This window comes from Arachis ipaensis, chromosome B3 (genome assembly GCF_059453495.1).
Source record: "Arachis ipaensis isolate K30076 ecotype BB chromosome B3, ASM5945349v1, whole genome shotgun sequence".
Classification (NCBI taxonomy): domain Eukaryota; kingdom Viridiplantae; phylum Streptophyta; class Magnoliopsida; order Fabales; family Fabaceae; genus Arachis; species Arachis ipaensis.
In genome coordinates this window covers 4,220,638-4,244,229 of record NC_142438.1, presented here as the reverse complement: position 1 = coordinate 4,244,229, position 23,592 = coordinate 4,220,638, and the positions used below count along the sequence as shown (strand labels likewise).

Here is a 23,592-nt window from a genome sequence, read left to right as displayed (position 1 = left end):
GTATTGACTTTTTTAATGTCTTAACTCTTAAAAAGTTAAAAGTGGAGTTTACAAAAATAAAAAAGAATATTAATAGTTAAATTTTCAATACATTTTTCTAGAATAAACGGTTATTTAATTTCTACCCATAATTTTTTTGAATAATAACAAATCTATAAATAAAAAAATAAAACTAAAGACATACCCATAAATAGAAAGTGGAAATAGATCTATAAGAGATCTACACTCTGTTACAAAATGAGTTCAAACTTAAAGTATTTTAAAAATCTAAATTTATTAATAAATAAAATCAAAATTTATAAATTAATTTTATTGATCCGTTAGGTTTATTTAGGTTTGTTAAAACATAAATAGATATAAATATCTTTTATAATTATAAATTTTATTAAGTATTTTAAATTTATTATAAATATTTTTGCATATTTTAAATATAATAAAAATTTAGATATTCTTATAAATATTAAATTTGGTATTTTATATATAAATAATATTTTATTAAAAATAATTTTTTTAATAATATTTTAAATATTTTTTTTGTAAATATAAATATCAAAACCTTTTTACAAATTTTAAGTCGGTCCAAATATAATAACAAACTAAACTTAGTACTTAAAAAAAATTGTTAAGTATGATTTTGGTCTCTAACGTAAGGGCCAAAAATTAATTTTGTCCCTAGCCTTTTTTTCGCAACAAAATGGTCTCAAAGGTTTCAGTTTGTTTTAAAATCGTCCCTCGGACGATTTTACCCTTGTGGTCGTTAGCTTCCATTATGACCGTTTTAACAGATATTGATAATGTTAATTAATATAAAGAATAATAAAAGCAGTAAAGAAAATAATGAAAGTGAATGAATGTGAAGTGCAGGGGCGGATGAACGGCGGCGGCTTCTGCTGAAGCTCGAGGAAGAGTAGCAGTGCTAGGGTTCAGGAGACATCGTCCATGGCTTCCCAGAGCTCAAGAGCCTCACGTTTTCGTTTAGTTGCAAAGGAGTTGCTCTGCGGCCTAGTGAGAGGCCAATTTTGCAAACTTCATCCACGAAAGATAACTCGGGACGAAGATTTTGGGGTTGCGTATACTATGAGGTAAGGTGTCCTTCCTATTTTGTCATTGTGGATCTGAGAATTTGGAGTTTGTTCATATGTCTCTGTGGTTTCTATCAGGTTCAAAATGGCTGAGATTTCTTCAAATGGACAGATCCGGAACCTAGAGGTGCTCAGCAAGAGGTTGAAATTGCAAGAAATAGGAGGAAGATAACGAAATTAAAGACAAGATTGAAGGATGTGGAGAGGAAGCTTTGGGTTGTTGCTGCTCTATGTATTGCTGGCTGGGTGGCATTTTTGTTCTTATTGGTGCAGAATCAATATAACTTAAAGCACTCAAATGGAATTCATCTAGGTTATAGATGATTTGGTAGGGAATGTTATGAGATTTGTTGTGTTGTAGGGGTAGAATTTGAGGGTATTTTGTGATGTTACAATGGTTTAGGTGTGTAGCATGTTTGAAGCTGTTTGAATTAATGAAGGAAAGTATTGTTTAGTGTTGCCCAAAATGTCACCTTGTTTAATGGTGAAGTTGTGTTATTTTGTAATCTAAATGTAGTTCATAAGTAAAGCACAAAAGCATTAAATACACGACCTAAAAATTCAGTAATTAACTAATGGCATATTTCATTTGATGAGCAGTTATAACAAACACAAGTTAACTGTTTTCTTCCACAGGCCTAATACCAAAATACAGAGAAGCAACACTCAACAAAAGTGTCCTCAGACACTTAATACCAAAATACAGTAATGAAAGCAATGTAATTAAGGTAATGTTCTGAGACTAAATAGCCAATACCAAAATAAAACACTGCTTACAAAGTACTAACACATGATTAACAAAAGAGTTACATGCAAATCCTAAAGATTTCTCCACTGAAATGGAGGTAATTTGGCCATCAACCTCAGCTTCTGCTTGTCCTCCAATTATATGGTCCTGCTCCAATTCATCATTGTCAACTGCATCCTTATCATCCAAATCACTTGTCACAACCTTTTTGCCCTTCTCCGCATTTGAGTCCTTCGGCACAGCATTATCTTCACCAAATCCACTTTTATAGTCATAGACCTCCTCACTGCCAGTGAAGTGGATGTCTTCGACACTATTTTCCTCTTCATTAGATGGCAAGTATGTTGGGTCATCACTGTCTTCGCCACTACTATCATGGTCACTATCCCCCTCCTATCCCTCTTGGCCTAATTCCATTCCACCGTCCTTATTCTGGCATTCGGCTTCAGCCGCAATCCCAACTCTATTAGTCTTTTGTACGTTCCCTTCAAACACCACTAACTCCAAACCACCACATAAAGGTTCCTCACTCTCGCCGCCTCCAGTTTCTCCCCCTACGTCCAGAAAATCGACTTCCGGAAACTCCTCGGCATCCCCAACCTCATGCACCACAAACAGATCAACAAAGCCTTCTCTTCCCTGCTATGGTACACATTTTAATTGCCTCTGTGTCACCTTTCAACAGCTTCAACTGACTCTCATAATCATCCGCAGCTGGGTCTTTGTACCATAACGCGGCGATGGTCGACTTCAAGTATCCAAGCTGCCTCAGCTCCTCGTATGCCTCAAACACACTCCACAGATCGCCGTCAATGTCTTCAACGACTGTAGCTTGACCCTTCAAGTACTTGAGCACACCGTTCTCATATCCGAATGCCCCACCATGGTGCACCCGCATATTAAAGAGCGCCATCTCCTTCCCGTACAACCCTATTAATCAACACAGGGCGTTAGTAAACCAACTAAAAACAACAACAACTACAATCAGTGCAAACCCTAGCCTTCCACACAGCTTCCCACGATCCACATTAAACCCCACAACCGTTACGTCCATCAACAAAGGAGAAATTGCATTCAAAAAATGCTTACCTCGCCAAGAGCTTTCTGTAGAAACGAAGGCAAGTCAACAATGCAGGAAGTTTTTCGGCAACCTCGCTCGAGCTACCAACGTCGGACAGTCCTGGGAAGGCCTTCGAAGGGTTTCACACACACGTTTTACTCTGCAATCCTTTTCTCAAACAATGGGTTGCTTGGGGAAGGCGAAATGATTTCGCGCGAAGGAATAGCAACCAGCAGAAAAATTTTTGTCTTAAAAATTTATTTTTGGGCGTAAAGGACGATTTTAAAATAAACTAGAACTTTTGGGACCATTTTGTTGTCAAAAAAAGATTAGGGACGAAATTAATTTTTGGCCCCCTACGTTAGGGACCAAAATCTTACTTAACCCTAAAAAAAATTATATAGCCAACTATAGGCCAAGCCCAAGTTATTTAACTATTTTACATATCTAACCTATTAAAGATGAAGCTTAGCCTAGATTAGTCTATTTTTACACTTACCTATAAAAAAATATGCTCTGTTGACAAAACTTTGCAAACACTGAATTTTTGTTAAACCTATTAAAAAAATATTTGAAAAACAAATAAACATCAGCCAAAAATTATTTTATTTGTCATTCATTAATTATCTCTGAAATAAATAAATAATATTAGATATAATAAGTGTGTAATTATAAATATTATATACATAAAATTATACAGGGGTGGAGCTATATATTGCGAAAGGGGGCGACAGTCTCTCCTAATTTTAATTTTTTACATGTAAATTATATGTAAATTTTAGTTTAGTCTCCCTCAAAAATTTATTTTAATATTATTTTATTGTTTAAATATTTTTAACCCCCTCTAATATTTCTTCTAGCTCCGCCCCTAAAATTATAGATGTTAAATTAAATAAAACCTAGCATTATTATAAAAAATTACTTAAATTTTTTTAAATACATCCCCTAATCTAAATATAAAAATAGCTTTCCATTTATAACATTTTTATTGATTTGTGACCATATTTTGTTATAAAATATAAAAATAATAACAAACATCTATTGAAAATTGACTCTTTTAGCTTCAAGACAAAAATTGTATATATGAAACGATAAATCTACAATTTCAGGCGCTTCTTAATTTTATTAGGCACTCATAGAGAATATGATGTTTGCCAAACCAAAAGTTTCATTAATAATGGAGAAGTACAACCATACAAAGAGGCTTGGTTCCTTTCCCTTTCTTCGGAAGGTGTAGAAGATCACACATAACTAAATATGAGAATTAACTTTTTGTTTTGGGTAAAGAAATCATGAGTCCATTGTGTGTGCTTATGTAATTTAAGCAAGAAATCTATATATATGGGACTTTGATAGCTACATTGATTTCGCCACAGATAATGTTGCTCCCAGAACACTGCTGGCTTTTAATTATTTCTTTCTCCAATTCTTTATTTTATTTTAGAACTCTATGTACTTTCTTTTTTCGAATATAACTTGATGACCCTAATATAAATAGGCTAATATAATTAGGTAACGTCTTGTGATGGGGGCACCTCTTTATTGATAATATATAATTCAGATAAGATATTCCAAAAAAATTTGTAACTCTAATAATATATACTGCGCCAAATCCAATCCCGACGCCCATATTCATGGCGGTCCGGTTAATCGTCGATATTTGATTTTGTGGCGGTTTAAAATCGCCGCTAATAAAAAAAACCGCCATCAATTCATACCTCCCTTATAATGTGATGAATAATAATTATGTTACATGTATATTATAAATAATCAACAATTAAATCAACTATTTATATAAAATAATATATATTAAAATATATACACAAATATATAGTGATCGATTTTTAGTTGCAAATAGCATTTTTAATTAAAAAATAATTATATTAAGATTGTTTTGATATTTGTTAAGTATAATCTAGTATGTTATGAAATTATTTATTTTAAAAATTTAAGTAGTTATATAAATAAAAGTGCAATAATATAATTATTTATCTAATACGTTCTTTACATATAGAAATTATTTGCGTGAATTTTATATGGATTTTTTTATTTTTTTAATTTATTTTATTCTAATATTTTTTGGAACAACAAAAAATAAATCCTAAGCATTTTCTCATGTGATACCATATCTTATCAAATCAACCACTTATCTTAGAAGTAGTTTCCTTACATGTGTTTTTTTATATATAGAGACAGGAACAGTAGCACTAGCATTTAATTTCTCCGAGTTTTATAATGAGCAATTTTACATGGAGCAAATATTACTAATATCTATATTTATATAAATTTTGTACATAAAAAATATATAATTTATATTTATATATATATCAGAATTTATACATATAAATTAATAAAATTTATTTATTAAAAATAATTTAATATTTATACTAATTAAATAATAAAAAAAATATTAAAAATCACTAGTCCAAAAATTTTTGTTTTATATATATATAGAAAGAGATTATAGCATGTATTAACAAGAGTTTATTAGAAGATTTACACATTCTTGTCTTTTTTTTTGTTGCCCACGGTATCTTCCAATCCTATAGGCTAAGGACTAATTCATTGCAGATTGGAGTTCCATTTAAGAGTCTGTTGTTGGCCAATGGGTTGCTGGATGCACAAAACGAAATTCGAACCCCCGACACTTATTTAAGCGGACGAGTGAGCTGAGCACTCGACCAACCCAAGTTGATTTTTTTACACACTCTTGTCTAGAATTTGAATAGTGAAGGATTATGGCATTAAATGAGACAAAGCAACCACTTTTGATGCTTAGCCAGAAGCACGTACGAACTTTCCTTCATTATCTCACACTGCACCCATCCCTTCTTATAAATGACACTCCCCCAAATCAAAGTTCTAATCCCAAAACACAAACACACTCTCTCTTTCTTTCTCTCTTTATACATGGATCTCATCACTTTACTAACCCTCCTTCCAGCATTGTACTTGTGTTTCCTGATCTGGAACTTGTTCGATCAGAAAAGGGACCAAGAGTGCTACATATTGGACTACCAATGTTACAAACCTTCTGATGATAGAAAGCTAGGCACAGAGTTCTGCGGGAAAGTCATCAAAAGATCCCAATCCTTAGGCCTTGATGAGTACAAGTTCCTCCTCAAAGCCATTGTTAGCTCCGGCATTGGTGAGCAAACTTATGCTCCAAGAAACGTCTTCGACGGCCGCGAATCAAACCCTACCCTTATCGACGGTACAGACACACTATCAGACTATCTGTAATATCATCTTTACATAAAGACGTCTCCTGTCACTTAGATTATTAAATAACTAACAAGTTAAACTAATTTTTATTATAATTGACGTATATTAAAGTGACTAACTAATTACAATTGAGTCTATGGTACGTACAGGTATTGTGGAAATGGAGGAGTTTTTCAACGATAGCATTGAAAAATTGTTGTCGAGGACAGGTGTAAACCCATCGGAGATTGATGTGTTGGTTGTTAATATTTCAATGCTGGCGGTTCTTCCTTCTTTGTCGTCCAGAATCATCAACAAATACAAGCTAAGGCATGACATCAAGGTCTACAACCTCACCGGTATGGGGTGTAGTGCTAGTCTTATTTCTTTGGACATTGTAAAGAACATTTTCAAGTCGCAAAGGAATAAGCTAGCACTCTTGGTAACTTCAGAGAGCTTGAGTCCAAATTGGTATTCAGGTAACGAGAGATCAATGATTCTCGCTAATTGCTTGTTTCGCTGCGGCGGTTGCGCGATTTTGTTGACGAACAAGAGGACATTGAAGCACAAATCAATGTTCATATTGAAGTGTTTGGTGAGAACTCATCATGGAGCTAGAGATGAAGCTTATGGTTGTTGCATTCAAAAGGAAGATGAACAAGGTAGACTTGGTTTTCACCTTGGGAAAACCCTCCCAAAAGCAGCAACAAGAGCTTTCATTGACAATTTGAGGGTGATTTCACCCAAGATTCTTCCAACAAGGGAATTACTAAGATTCTTTGTTGTATACCTAATAAAGAAAATCACAATGTTGGGAAAAAATAACAATTATAACACTCTCAAGGCTAGTTCTGGAGTTATCACAACGACGAAATCGCCGTTAAATTTTAAAACCGGCGTGGATCATTTCTGTATCCACACCGGAGGTAAAGCAGTTATAGACGGAATAGGAATAAGTTTAGATTTGGCTGAGTATGACCTCGAACCGGCGCGAATGACTCTGCACCGGTTCGGGAACACCTCAGCCAGTAGCCTTTGGTATGTTCTAGGGTACATGGAGGCAAAGAAGAGGCTGAGAAAAGGTGAGAGGGTGTTCATGATAAGCTTTGGTGCTGGCTTTAAATGCAATAGCTGTTTGTGGGAAGTGATGAGAGATCTCAAAGGTGATCAAGAGAATGTGTGGGCCGATTGCATTGATAACTACCCACCAAAATCATTGTCTAACCCTTTCATGGAGAAGTATAGTTGGATCAATGATGTTGAGGATGAAAGCACCGCTGAGATCCCTGATTTTCTCAAGTAAGCTCGTCAATCATTACAAGGTTTTATTAATTTATTTTCATATTCGGTTAGAATTGTAAGCATAGGTGTATTTATTTTGTATCATACATCGTCTGACTCTTGTTAACACTTCCAACGTGCATATTGGTAAATATGTGAGTGGATTCGATGTATGATACAAAATGAATATTTTATATATTTAATTTTTCGATGTATTTTTAAAGAAAGGACAAATTAAAGGATGGGGCGAAGGGGAGGCGCTTATTTTTTTGTTTACTTTAGATTATTTTTTCACAAGCATTGATGTTAATGTGTATTTTTTAGTAAATTTTTATGTAAACTATATACTTGCTATTGTTTAATTATATATTTCTCTCTCAAGGAATGGTGGTTATAAATCCAGAAGAAGGAAAGTGGTGTTGTGTTGCTTCTATATATACATTAGAAGGGTATATACTATATATGTATTCCTCTCCCCCTCTCCTTCCCTCCCTCCCTTTTCTTTATGTAGCTTTTGTTTGTTAGTATTTAATGTGTTTGTTTTGGGCAATGTGACAACAACAAAAGGAAGAAAGAGAAAAAGAAAAAATAATAAGAAAAAAAAGATAAATAAATTTTTTATTTTTTAATTTAAAAATACATAAATTTTTAATTAATCAAAAGTATGAAAATATTTTTCACTTTTTAAAATACAATATATTTAAGTTTTTTCATCTAAAATATACAAGAACAAATCAGTCTATCAGATGGATTTAGATGTCTTGCGTTTTAGAAAGTGAAAAACCTTTTTGTATTTTTAATTAATCGATGACTTATTTATGTTCGAGATAAAATGTGATAGACATATTTATTTATTTAGTCAAATAATAATAAAAAAAATTAAATCATTAGAATATTTTATATAATCTTTCAATGACATTTGTTTTTAATTAATAAAAAATATAAAAATATTTTTCACTTTTTAAAATACAAAATATCTAAGTTTTTCTATATAAAATATACAAAAATAAATCGGTCTATTAAATGGATTTAGATATCTTACGTTTTAAAAAGTGAAAACTGTTTTTGTATTTTTAATTAATCGATGATTTATTTATCTTCGTGATAGACATATTTGTCTATTTAGTCAAATAATAATAAAAAAATTAAATCATTAAAATATTTTATATAATCTTTTAATCACATTTATTTATTAGATGATGATTTACATATTTAATAAAAAAAATAATTATTTTTACTAACATGACATTACATAATTTAATATATATAAATTTGTTTTAAATTAAAAGGGCATCAAAATTAAATAAGTTTCTACCATCCTACATATATATGAATAAGGATTAAATTTCTAAGATATGAAATTATGGTGAGTGAATTGAAGAATGGGCAGAGAGGAGATGGAGTTGGAGAGAATTGGGCCACAGGGTTGATGATGAATTTGCCTTTTATTCACAAGCACCATCAGAGGGGTTATGAAAGATTCACATACATGTGACAAGAACACATATACATAAACATATAAATGGACCACCACCACCTTCAGCGCCAAAACAGGCCTCAGCACTAGACAAGCATTCAATTTCTAACACTGTCTCATAATTAATTTTACCGTGTACTACTCTTATAATTATTATCTTTTTAAAAAAAAAAAATTCAAATGTATAGTACTAATGTACTATAGTTCAATTTGAAGAAATTTCATCTCATATTAAAATTGAATCAATAAAGTTTTTAGAAATCAACTTTTTTTAACTGGAAGATACAATTGAAAGGTATCTCTCATAAATTTTTGGACTAAACTCTTTTAAAGTGAAAAAAAAAAAAAGAGATTAATTATTCTTAGACCAAGACACTGAGATGCGATTCACACGATAGATATTATAAAGTTAATTATAATCAATTTTTTACTTTATAATTTTTTTATTTTAAAAGTTATTTTCCAAAATTTTTTTAAAAGTATATTAAGTATATAAAAAAATTATTCATATAAAATATATATTAAAAAATAAAATATATATCGAAAATAAATAATCAAACACCACATATATTTATAAATACACGATGATTTATTTTGTGTGTACATAATAATTTTTTATTTTTATATGTATATTTTGGTGGAAACTCAGGTGCAGTCGACTTCACGTGAAGTTGATACCTGAGAGCCGTTAGATGATTTATCTGATTTGACTAAATTTTCATCTAATGGCTCTAAAATATCAACTTCACATAGAGTCGACTTCACCTGAGCTTTTACTGTATATTTTTTCAGTTAATGTTGTTGGTGGTGATGGAAATTTGTTGACTTTAAAGTGGATATAGCATGACCGAACACGCGATATTTTATAGAAGCAGACAATTTTACATCAAAGTACGTATTGCGTAAATAACATGTATAGGTGAGCCTAATTAATTATGCGTGAACAAATTAAATAGTAAATACTATACTATATCAATGACATTCGATTTTTTTAGAAAACCTACTTTAAAAAAAAAAAAAACAACATTCAATCAACAAAGTAGTAAACTTGTCAAACAGTAATGGTGAAAATAGTTACAAAAAAAAAATATTAACTAAAAAAAGTTGATAATCTTTTCTCAATTACATATATATATATAAGGGTAAGTATGGTTTTGCTCCCAAAAGTTTAGCGTCAAAACTAGAATACTGATTTAGAGGAGGTAATTGTTGGTAGTGGTGAGGGTAGTATTTTTGTCTAAAAAAATTAAAAAGAACGATTTTAATACGAAAAAAACGTTAAAGACAATTCTAAATCGAAAATTAGATGAGGAACGGTTTCGATTTTCAGCCTCAACGTTAGAGACCAAAACAATACTTACCCCTTTTTTTAAAGCAGGGGTAGTTTAGGAATTAAATTAAAAATTTAAATAAAAATGATGATTTTAATACGAAAAAAAATGTTAAGGACGATTTTAAATCGAAAATTAGATGAGAAACGATTTTGATTCTAACACTAAACTTTTGGGATCAAAACCATACTTACCCCTATATATAAAGTAGTTCTACAGTCCTACTAATTAGTATGAAAGAATATTATCGCTAATTAATGAAAGTTAGCACAGGTGGTTAAATGTTCGTTCGAAACAAGTGAATAGTTATTCGTAATTGTTGTAAAGGATTCTTTCTAGAAGATCTATAACTATTTTCATTAACATCAATATTATAGAATTAGTATAATTTATTATTTTTTAATCAGTCATTAACTAGCAGTATTTAAAAGTATTGGTTAAAAACATAATGCTAGACTCTTCGACTAAAAATGGTGATTTCTTGACAAAAAATGTTAGCCGATATAAATTAAATTTGTTGATCCTTAAACTTTTTTTTTTTCCCTAAATGTTCGAAAGGTATGTACTGTGTTTTTCCTTAAAAAAATATTATGATTTATCCTGAAAAAAGAAAAAAAATATGAAGGAAAACATAAATAAAAAAATTGATGTATTTATTTTTATGAAAAATTAATAATTAAAATTATTAGATAATAAATTAGTAGTTAAGTTTATTTTTTGTTTTTTATTTTTATTTTTATAGTTTTTATGACGTGATGAATAGTTAGTTAATCAGAGCAGTTAGGTACGTAGCATTAACACGATATTGGCTTTCTCAAACTCATTGATCCAGCTAGCTTTGTAAAGCAGGGAATGCATATTATATTGTAGAACATTACTGGCACATTGGAACAGCATATATATAAAGATCGGATTAAATATGATGCATGGACGTTCAAACAGACACGAAATCTGACACGATATAAAATATAGACACACAAAATTTTATAAGATATGGAGACACAAGATATATATATATATAATATAAAATATTTTTTAAATAAATTATAATAATATTTTAATAATTTATTAATTTTAAAATATAAAATAATTTTATAATAATTTTTAATTTTTTTTAATTATATAAAATATTTAAATATTTTTTATAATATATATTATTTCTAAATTTATTTTAAAAATACATATTAAAAATAAAGTTGAACATGATACGTAATGATATTTAAGTGTATTTAAAGATATCTGACGAATAATTTTTTATTTTTTATTACAACATAATTGAACTCAACAAACACATGTATCGAACAAATATCAATAAATGTTATTTTAAAATATGTGTGACACGTAAATATAGTAACTTAGTGAAATGGCAGAACTTCATAAATTAATACAATTTGTTAAATTAGTTGGGGGGTACAGTGATGAATAATTATGGTTATTATTGTTGGCCTGATTAAAAGTGGAAACTATTAAGAGATTGTCAGTCTCTCACTTACCATAGTAATATCTTCTATTTTTATCTACGATTTAATTTACAGTTTCAAAGACAAAATAAGATATGCTACCTAAAAAATGATATAAAAAGTAAAATAAAAATATTATATATACACTAAAAATAATTACCAAATTATTTATTATATATTTGTATATAAATATATTTTTTAATTTATTTTTAATATATATTTTATACTAATAATTAGTTTAGTAATTATTTTTTGTGTATATATAACATAATTAAAATCAGAAACATAAAAATTAATATTTTTATATTTTATTAGTAATATGCTAAATATAATCTAAAATAAATTATAAAATATCTAATTTTTTTTTTATTTTCTTTCTCATACAAATTTAAATAAAAAATATAATTATAAAAAATTGAATATAATAAAAAAAATTTGTTAGCGTCTTTATTTTTTTATTATGAATAAAAATATAAAATATATAATTTAATATTTTATTAAAATATATTATTTTTATTTATCAATTTGTATCTCAGTATCTTTTGCTGATTGTTCTAAACAAACAAAGCTTATAAATAAAAAGGTAGAAAAAGTAAATGTAAGGTATTAAAGTTTGAATGAAGGATGAATGATACATATATATTTGTGGTATGTATATCACAACAGGTACACGCACAAAGCGTGAAGAAAAGGGAAATAATAAAGAAAAAGAAGCACAATAATGAAGAATAGTAGCAGCAGTAGTACTGTTAAAAAGTGTTAATCATTAAAGTAGAGAGCAATGAAGAGGAAGATGAAAGATGAGGCATGATGAGTTGCCTAAATGAAATGATTCAGCATCTGCAGATGGAAACAAAGGCCACAATAAATGTATGCAAAAGAAAGCTCTCAGGGGAGTTAGTTGGCCAAACACAACACAGACTAATTAAAGTGAATGTGATGCTAATTAAAGGGGTCTATGGGAATTTGGTGAGGATAGGTATTTACTACTACGGTTGGTTTTAGTTTGGAGATAGAAGAATGAAATTTAAACCGATTAAATTTTAATTGGTTTTGTTGGTTTGAAATTGAAATTTTTTGTGAATAAACCCGAATTGATTAAATTTGGGTTGAAATCGGTCTGAATAGTCAAGTATCTGATTACATATTTTTTTAAACAGCAAACTTTTGAATAGAGTTCAGTACCGCGTGATAAGTGCTTCAAATGCTTGTGACATGGAGAGTTCAAGAGTTATTTAGAATATATTTTAGTTTATATTTTTAGAATATTTTATTTAATATATTTGTATTTTGTTTATTTAATTACTAGATTGGGTCTTATATTTATGGATTTTAAGTTTTTTCTTTGTTTTAATCTAATAAGATGTTATAAATATCTCCTCAGCTATTGTAGTCATAGCATAGAATGATTTAGAGGTTTGAAAACCCCCTTTTTTTTAGTTTCGTGATGAAACTATGGTGTGGACAATTGAGGTTGAGGAGTCCCTCTCTTGTTGCATCGGGGAATTGGGTAGAAGGTTGAGGAGTCCCTTCGATTCAATTCCCAAACTATGGCGTTGACAAGTTAGGTTGAGAAGTCCCTTTTTTGTTGCGTCAAAAAATTGGGTAGAAATATAGTGATTTTCCTTGTACTCAATTTTAATCTATCTTTTTTGTTTATATTTCAATTATAATTTATCTTTTTTTTATTCAATTTTAATTATTATCTTGTTTATTCTATTATTTCTTTATCACCACAACAGATTCCTCTTTGACCTGTTGGATTAAGAGATATAGTCAGAAACCAAAACAATAATCAAGTACCTCATTAAAATAAAATTAAAAAAATATGTAAATAATATATAATAATAATAAATAAAATAAAAAATAAATACATCATAAAAATTATACTTAAATAAATATTATAATTTGTATTTGAGAAAAATAAATTTGTATATATATTATTATATATTTTTTAAATTAATATAAATCTAATTAAAGTCAAATTTAATCGAATATATATCATCCAATTACACTTCATTAGCTATTAAATATATAACCAATATAATTGGTTCGGGCTAGTTTATCGTTTCAATTACCCGTAATCGTGACCATCCTAAATATATTAAACATATATCACATATATATAATATAATATTAACATCCAATTCATATCATACACATGCCTCCATAATTATTATTACTAATATATTGTTCCTGAATTATTCGCCGAATGTTTAGCTGAGAGAGTACTACTTCAACGATTCTACTCCTCCTCCTTCCATTATTGGTTGTTGTGTTTGATTTTTATATTGTTTGATGATAAATTATTTATAAAAATTTAATTTATTTTATTTATAATAATACAAAATGTAATAATAAAAAGTAATTATGAAAAATGAATATTAGGTTTTGTAACTTTTGTTAATATTTTTTATAAAAAATAAAAAATACATTAATTTAATGTTTCAGAACCTAATATTTCTGCTTATATCTTGTCAAACCTAATGTGTATATCCATATACAATAATTATAATAGTCAAATATAATTTATTGTATCTGAAAACAAACGCATATACAATTACAAGAGTCAAACATCATGTGAAAAACATACAGCTGAAAATTAAAGAACTAGCCACTAGCTAGTCAAGCTTTGCTATCATATATATATATTGGAAGTAAAGCTATAAATTATGAATGAATTCATTTCAAAAACATTTGGAGAATGGTAAAAGTCAAACAGAAAACTACCTTATAGAGTTATAGTCAAATTAAGGGAACATGAAGAAACAATTGTTAATAAATTGTACGTTCAACTATATTATTATTCATTTTTTATTTTTCAGAAAAATCACTAATTAAACAACTAACACAATGCTCAACCTGGAAAATAGACCACATCTTCATTATTGTACAACAATTCTAACTGAACATATATTAATTATATAAAAGTCCATATTAGTAGTTCTAACCTATATTATTATTATTATTATTATTATTATTATTATTATCAACTAGAATACCAACTAATTCGTTGAAAAAATATATCGGAAACCTAATAAAAAATCCAAACTCATCAAACTCGTTGAAAAGATCGAACATCCAAAATTTAACCCAAAAAAAATCTAAAATTATTGTATAAAAACTTCTAAAGCAAAGAAAAAGAAGAGAGATGAAGGGAATAGTAAAGACGCGTGTTTTTTTAGCATAAAATTAATTTTTCAAATTTAAAAATCAAATTTTTTTTTAAAATTAACTGCTTAACTATATATATATATATATAATTGGTTCTTTAGACTTTCTAGCTATTATTATTAGCATGTTTAATTATTTTATTGATTCCTACAGTTTTGCTGAATTTTTAATTAGGTTTCTATATTTTTTTTTTAATTAAGTTTTTCAATTGAGTTCCTACATTTTTGTTTTCTTTTATTTGAATCCCTACACCAATTTTTTTTTTTTTAGTTGGGTCCCTATACAATTAAGCCAATTACTACCAAGAGGGACCTAATTGAAAAAAAAATTTGGTGTATGGACTTAATTAAAAGAAAAAAAAAATATAAAGACCTAATTGAAAATTTCACGAAACTATAGGTACCAACAGAGTAATTAAACCTTATTAGCATATTGTTAGGCATGCACTTAATCCATTTTTGTTTGCTTTGGTATATATCAATCAATAATGAATAATGTGGGTAGACTTCAAAATGCAGCTATCCAAGATAATCACGGAAAAACCCATGCTACTTTGTGGGCGTATTAAGGATTAAGGATATGCTACAATAATATCAACAGTTATGTTAACATCAATACACATCTTCACAACTCAAGAAAATGAAAGGCTGTTCCCAAAGAAATTAAAGTCAATGATATTAAAACAATGAAAGGACGACAATGACAATCAAAATGTATCACACAAACTTGCATTGTTTAATTAAGCGCCTCTTGTTGCCAGAATAAAGGTCAATCGATTTAATGCATGCATTATTTTTGTTATGTAAAATGATTGAGTAATCACCATTTATACTCGCTCATGCATTATCACTCGAATAAATAGTTATTCTATACCTAACCAAAGCTTAATTACACTCTATTCATGATTATGATGAGTATACATATTATATAATAGAATCTAATTTTCAAACTCGTATATCACTTTCATGGTGATCTATTTGCATGTGGCATTAAAAACCATGTTCTTGTTCATCGATAGTATCATTTAAGTGGGTGATGTTTTCATTTATCTAAAAAGTGCAGCATATGTTAATGTATGAGGGTTTCTATAGATGTGTAAAGAGCATAGTAAGAAGATTCCAAACTCATTTTGACGTCAACCATTTAATTACTTAATTATCAAAATAGTTCCATTTATATGGTATTTAATTATATTTTAAATAAAAAATAAAAAAGAGAAATATATTTTGTTTGAATAATATTAGTTAAAAAAATTCTTTTCGTATGATTATATTACTAAAAGAAAGTGCAAATTAAAATAATTGTTTATATTCTTAAGTATATATATATATATATATTTTTGTCCATATTCTTAAATATTTGATAGTTAAAATCGTTGATTCGATAAAATCAAAACATTTATTTAAAAAAAATTATTTGTACACTAAAATTAACTATCAATGTATTTGTATATAAATATATATGTGATTTAATTTATTTTTAATGTTTATTTGTATTCTAACATGTATTTTATAGTAGCTAATTTTGGTGGCTGATTTTAGTGTATACGTGATATAATTTTTTTTTTCCTTTACAATATCCGTTTATCCGACGGACAAGGAGTAATCCACCGCAAAAATTAAAACATATATCAAATAATAACATATTACACTTATAATCATATGTATTTTAAAAAAAAAATGGACAAACTTATTTTCATGGCCTTTCCATCTAACATAGAAGCTCCTTCATTAAGCCCAATTAGCAAATAGGAAGCCCAGTAATAGAGGCCCAATAGGAAGCCCATTGTATACATGAGGCGCAAGCGCAAAAGCCCAATCAACGTCAGTCGCATTCTGAATGTGCCAGCCACATGTCCAAAAAAAAAAAACGTGAAAGCCAATATCTTTCAAGTTTCAACGAAGAGCAGAGTGACACAGAAACGGAAACTGAAAAATAAATCAGAAAAACGACACCAACAGAAACTCTAACTTGAACTCTGTGACTCACTGAGTTCGTTCGTTCGGAATCGTTAACCGTTGTACTTGCCATGGAGAATGAGAACAGCAACGAAACAACGAGTAGCAGCAGCAGCAGCATCGTGGATCCTCTTTCCTTCAAGCTCCTAGTTTCGTGTCCCTCTCCTCTCTCACCATCACAGGTTCTCTCTCTCTCTCTCTCTCTCTCTCTCTCTCTGAAACAAACCATTGAAACTCTAAAGCAATGTGCCTCACTTGGATCCTTTTCTCATTAAGGTTTCTGCTTCATTCAGCGCCGATTACGACCGGGTCCCTCACCCTGACACCATCTTGGAGAACTCCATCTCTCAGGTCCATCACACACTCTTCTTTATTTTGATTTGATTCCTTGTTTAATTGTTATCGCTTTTCGGTTGTGTAGATATGGGAGCAGAGAGCTCAGAATAACAAGTCACTCTTCAATGGAAACAAGTTCAGGGTATGTTTTAGGGTATAGACTATAGATCAGGTCACACGTCGGAATGGATGCTATGTTAATTGTTAAGTGTAGTAATTTTGAGCATATAGTTACATGAATTCGCCAATTAGCTGACATATTACATACTAATTCATAATTTATATGTGTACTAGAACGCCATAACTATACTTTTCATATAAATTATTTTACATTTTGGCTTGCTGCGTATCCGTATTGAAACGTATTGTGTTTTATGTAACTATGATTTTGAGGACTTATCTATGTGGTTTGTGGTTTTTTTTCCTGGACTGTTCCTAACAGAGTGTGAATTGCAGTATGGAGGGTATGAATTGAAAGATGGAGGTGGATCCAATCATGAACCTCATTTGTGCCTCCATCTAGGTTTGACAGATTATAGGTCTCTTCTCAATGCCCCCTCTTTTGTATGTTACATTCTTAATTAGCATGGTTAGTGATTAAGAAACTAAATAGTTCTGTAACTTTCTTGATGTTGATCTGCATTTGTTTCAGTGATCATATTAACATTACCTTTTTAACTAGCCTGATTCAATCTTCATAGATTGTTATAGAAGAGTAAACAAATGATGTGTGAATGTGGTGAATTAGTTGTGCAAGGGCATAAAAGCGGTATTGAACTGAAAAAGCATGTGAATGATGTATTTCCAGCAAATACAATGCATTCTGTGTTTGTTTGACACCACTTCAAGCGGAGTTTAATCTTAATGCTATTGTTTCTTTGTATTTCTATTTCAACTCTACTTTCCCCCTTTTCTTGTAACTATTGGCTAAACTGCTTTCAGGACTTTTGTGGGAACAAACTTAAGTCCTCTGTGGGAAAGGTTTCTGGTTCCATCAGAAGGTAAATCATTACAGTTAGTACTAGTTTATCATGGAGACGCTGCTATATCTAACTTCCGTGCTGAAGATTCATCACGTTAATGTCCAGTAATTTATAGGGAAGGAAGCAAGGAGATGAAGGTTGAGTTAGTGTTTGAAAATATGATCTCTCCCTAGTTAGCCAGAATTCCTTACAATTAGTGTTCAAACATGTTGTCTCTGTCTAAGGATTAGATTAGATGTAATCAAAGGCTTTATTTTCCTCTGTGCCTCTTCCTTCTTCACTTCTTATCTTTTAAATCAAAATTAATCAATTTGTCTTGACCTAAGTCGTCACATCTTTCTTTTCCATCAGATGATCCTATTCGTTGTCAGCATACCTCCAGTCCGCTAGGAAATGGTGCAGTGGTGGAGACAATAGACAAGAAGATAATTGTTTTACAACGGAGTAACAATGTTGGTGAATTTCCTGGACATTTTGTGTTTCCCGGAGGCCATCCTGAGGTATATAGTAGTGAAAGTTGCTTCTAACTGGTAGAGCAGTGGTAAATTTCTTCTCAGCGATAATTATGAAACCAGAAGTTAGTTATGAAACTAGTTTTTGATTTGTTTCTCATATTATATGCACGATGTATTCCTTTTGTTCATGTAATCATTTTATTAGTATGTAATCATTACTGATTAGGAGCCAATAACTTATCCTAAATTATGAAAAATTCAGAAACATCAGTCCTTGGTGCACATGGCTTTACATGGTTCTCTTTCTTAATGATCCACAGCCTCAAGAAATTGGTATAACTTCCCATCAACATGGCAAGGAATCAGTCAACAATGAAGTTTCACGGGAGATGTTTGACAGCATAGTTCGGGAAGTTGTTGAAGAAATTGGAGTGCCAGCCTCATCCCTTGTAAGTTTCATATGTACTTCGATATAATTATGAACACAAATATATAGCTTTTTCCTTTTGAGTGAGTGAACTTTAGGGATTGAATAGCTTGAAAGACTAAGTATCCAATTTATATCTTTCGACTGCCATGTAGAGCATTCCAGCTTTTATTGGCATATCTCGCAGGGACTTGAATGTGAGACCGGCTGCATTTTTCTTTATCAGATGCAATCTTGATTCAGAAGAAGTTCAGAAGCTTTATTCTAATGCACAAGATGGCTATGAATCAACTCAGCTTTATGCTGTCTCAGTGGTAAATCTAAAGCTTGTTTTAAACTGTTTTGCCATGAATTCCACTCATGATAATTATGTGACTTCTCTTTTTCACAATTTCGGTGTTGCCATTTAACTTTAAGAGCATTTAGTCTAATGCATTGAAAACTATGACACAGCTACTTGATTGGTGTTGAATTGAATACTCAAATGATATTTCAAAGCTTACCATTTAAATTATTGTTGCTAAATTTTTAACATTTGAAAACTTCAACACTTTACAACCAACCTTGAAGCCAAATTCATTACTCTTGACTTGTTTTGATGGATAGTTAATTAATTCTAGTTTCTTGCTTAACCTTGAAGCTAGCATTCATTCACTGATTATTATTGTATTTGTTAGGTTGAGTTAGAAAGCATGACTTCTAGGATGCCTGGCTGTCATCGCGGCGGATTTGCTCTCTACAAATTGATGGTTGAAGCTGCCAACACTACTTCTTCAAAGTTTTTGAGCACTTACAGTTTATAAAGCATGTGGTTGAATCAAGATGGCTTCTCAAGTGTATTTCTTGAGTAAGTTGAAGTTGGTATTGCTGAGTTAAAGCTACCCTAGTGCAGTAGTGCACCCCAAAAAGAAAAACTGCATAATTTAACCAAGCTCAATTCGTTCAGCATAATTTTATACAGATTTTGTATTCTTGCCGAAATAATAAAAGCCAATCTAATTTTGTATCTATGTACACCGAATACAAAAATGCTGTGTTCATATCCCAGTGTATATACCTAAAATTTTGATTGAGAATACTGTAATAATCCTTGCCTTCATCACCACTGAGTGACATCAATGTATTTGAAAATAATATTTAATACATGACTTCTCATATCTCAATTTGGAGCATATTTAATATGCATTTTGAAAAAAATGTATAATTTATAATGCTTAAAAGTTATATATAAAAAAAAAAAACAAACAAAATAGTTGCATAAGTTTATAGAATACATATAAAATGTTCTTTAAAAACATACACAAGTATTTTATAGATTTTCACTTGGTGTAAGGAAGAACCTACATATGGAACTAGGCTAGGGTGGATGTGGCTTCTCAAATCCAACAAAGTTCACTTTTCACAAGAGTTCAAATGTCTCTCTTAAATTTATTATGTATCTCACCTAATAATTTTGTAATTATGCCTCGGATAAATTCTCCCCGTGATATGAACATTGATTCTTATGAATAGGTATGCTAAATATTGTAAGATTCTCAGCATTATTTTCACTGCAAAACCAGTGTTTCTTTCACGTGGATGGCTGGATGCTGTATATACTATATACCACTTCACCTATGAAGTAAACATAATTTGAAATAGCATTCTTCTGGCACCGGATTAATTTAGCGGTAATGTTAGAAAGACAAAAAACAATTAATTCAAATAATTTAAATTTGTCTTATATAATATTTATTTATTATAAAATGTATTAAATAAAGTCAAAAATAATAAATTTTAATCGTTTTTTGCTAATATTTTTTTGTTACCAAATATTTTTGTTAACTTAAACCATATACTATTTGTTCATACCCTGGCCCAATAAATAGGACCCAGGATCCAAGCAAAGAAGCCCAACCCAAAGGGGTTGGCCCTCCCCCAGTACCGGCCTTCATCCTCAGAAGTCGGTACTGAACACGACCTACTCCAAAGAAGTCGGATACGAGGGTTAGCTGGCAGATAACACTCATTCGAATGAGTAACCGCCCCTAGAAACTCTCTAACCACTTCATAGAGCCATATCTTAACCTCCCTAAGATATGGGAACGGTTATCCACCTAAAAAGGTGGCACTACTTCAGCGGTGGTTATTGGTTCACCTCCATAAATACCCTGACATCCCTCAGGTATCACTAAGTCCCAATACATCCTCAACTTGCTCACACTCTTGCTAACTTAGGCATCGGAGTGTCATTGCAGGTACCACCCCCATTCTCCCAGACGCGCAAGTCGAACGGAGGAACATTGAGTTTCAGGTGCACCAGTTGGCCACCTCCCTCACACGTTTGGGTCAACCAACGTCATTTGGCCCACTAATCTCCGGTTACCCATCGTAACATTGGCGCCGTTGCCGGGGACCCGAGAGATCGACCAGTGATGGCGGAAAGATTCCCTGAAGAAGGTCATGTGGAGACAGATTCTGATCAAGAGAATTTGAACACCGGAAACAATGAAGCAGATCAGAACCTCCACCAGGAAGCTAATGATCAAAATAAGGAAGGTACTTCCGGAATCAAAAATCCGAAGGCAAACTCCTCGGAGGGGCGCGAGTCAGAAAAAGAAGGACCCCCTCTCGCTAGTGAGCTTATGGGGCTAATTCACAGCCGCCTCGAGCAGCTAGAGCAGGAGCGGGAACGACAAAGGGAAGCTGAAAAGAACCTAAAAGAGGAGATGGAGCGACGAAAAGAGTTAGAAAGAAAACTCTTAAAGTTAGAATCCTCCCTCAAGGGTCGGAATTCCCAAGGCGATAGAGAAGATTCTCCCATAGGAGAGAAAGATCCGTTTAGCGAGGACATAATGAGGGCAAAAGTTCCGAGAAACTTTAGAAGCCCCGATATGGACCTCTACGATGGAACCACCGATCCAAAGCATCATCTGAGCAACTTTAAAAGTCGGATGTATCTGACCGACGCTTCAGACGCTACGCGATGCAAAGCTTTCCCGACAACTTTGTCCAAAGCAGCGATGAAGTGGTTCGACAGTCTCCCTCCGAGGTCAATTACCAGTTTTGAAGACCTCTCAAGAAAATTCTTGATGAGGTTCTCCATCCAGAAGGACAAAGTAAAACATGCACCAAGCCTCCTGGGAATAAAACAGGAGGTCGGGGAGTCCTTACGGGCCTATATGGAAAGATTCAACAAAGCATGTTTGGAGATTCAAGACCTGCCCACCGAAGCGGTCATCATGGGGCTAGTCAATGGTCTTAGAGAAGGTCCCTTCTCACAGTCCATATCAAAAAGACACCCCGCCTCTTTAAATGATGTACAGGAAAGAGCTGAAAAGTACATCAATATGGAAGAAAACGCTAGGCTAAGAGACCCGAGTTTGCGAATCGGACCCCCTCCCTCAACGAAAGAAAGGGAGAGGGAAGCGAAGAAAAAGGAAGAGCTCGGCCTTGATAGGCCAAGAAAATATCACTCTTATACTCCATTGAAAGTTCCTGTAGTAGACGTATACAGAGAAATTTGCAATACTGAAAGACTGCCTCCCCCCAGACCCATCAAGAATAAAAAAGGGGGGAGCCGCAGTGATTACTGCGAGTACCATAAGATATATGGACACTCCACAAACGACTGTTACGACCTTAAAAATGTGATAGAAAAGCTAGCCAGAGAAGGTCGGCTTGACAGATATCTCATAGAAAGGTCGGATGGTCATGGAAAAAGAAAGCGAGAAGATGCGGATAGAAGAGACCCACCGCCACAAACTCCGGAGAGACATATCCATATGATCTCAGGAGGATTCGCGGGAGGGGGACTCACAAAATCCTCCCGAAAAAGACACCTCAAGAGAGTCTACCAGGTCGAAGAGGGGTCCCCCGATCTTCCGACCATTTCATTCACAAAGGAAGACGGGCGAGGAGTAATCCCTGGGCACGATGACCCAGTGGTAATTACTATGATCCTGGCAAATGCCCATCTACACAGAACCCTAGTAGACCAAGGAAGCTCAGCAGACATCCTCTTTAAGCCCGCTTTCGACAAGCTAGGTTTAGATGAGAAAGAGTTAAGAGCCTACCCCGACACCTTATACGGATTAGGCGACACACCGATAAAGCCACTAGGGTTTTTACCCCTCCACACCACCTTTGGAAAGGGGGAAAAGTCAAAGACTCTGAGCATAGACTTCATAGTCATCGATGTGGGGTCGGCTTATAATGCTTTAATCGGCAGGGCTACCCTTAACCGACTTGGAGCGGTGGTATCGACGCCCCACCTGTGCATGAAGTTCCCGACCTCGTCGGGAATAGCGACGGTGAGGGGAGATCAGAAGCTGGCAAGGAAGTGCTACAATGAAAGCCTAAACCTGAGAGGAAAAGGCAGAGAAGTCCACACAATAGAACTCGGGGGAGCAAGGGTTAAAGAAGAGCTACGACCACAGCCCGGGGAAAAAACTGAGGAAATTCAGGTTGGCGAAGAGGAAGGAAAAAACACTCACATAGGAGCCAACCTAGGGGAAACCCTAAGACAAGGGTTGACTAGGCTCCTAAGAGATAACTCCGATCTCTTCGCCTGGAAGGCCTCCGACATGCCTGGGATAGATCCCGAGCTCATGTCTCACAAGCTCTCGGTCAACTCA

The 23,592-nt window shown here is 32.1% G+C and overlaps 2 protein-coding genes and 1 pseudogene across 2 annotated transcripts; 2 read left to right on the top strand and 1 right to left on the bottom strand.

Annotated features, from left to right (window-relative positions):
• Positions 1-1,824: 1,824 nt before the first annotated feature.
• LOC148569677 (uncharacterized) lies at positions 1,825-2,743 on the bottom strand (annotated as a pseudogene).
• A 2,988-nt stretch (positions 2,744-5,731) lies between these two features.
• LOC107629148 (3-ketoacyl-CoA synthase 12) lies at positions 5,732-7,777 on the top strand. Its single transcript, XM_016331854.3, has 2 exons — positions 5,732-6,104; positions 6,265-7,777. The coding sequence occupies exons 1-2, from the start codon at positions 5,801-5,803 to the stop codon at positions 7,395-7,397; spliced, it is 1,437 nt and encodes a 478-aa protein (XP_016187340.2). The 5' UTR covers positions 5,732-5,800; the 3' UTR covers positions 7,398-7,777.
• Positions 7,778-16,712: 8,935 nt separating this feature from the next.
• Positions 16,713-20,116, top strand: NUDT9 (nudix hydrolase homolog 9). The gene is made up of 9 exons (XM_088509747.1): positions 16,713-16,957; positions 17,052-17,126; positions 17,197-17,253; positions 17,568-17,650; positions 18,054-18,112; positions 18,446-18,594; positions 18,870-18,998; positions 19,132-19,290; positions 19,654-20,116. Exons 1-9 carry the CDS (start codon positions 16,847-16,849, stop codon positions 19,777-19,779), a joined length of 948 nt encoding a protein of 315 aa, XP_088365873.1. The 5' UTR covers positions 16,713-16,846; the 3' UTR covers positions 19,780-20,116.
• Positions 20,117-23,592: the final 3,476 nt, after the last annotated feature.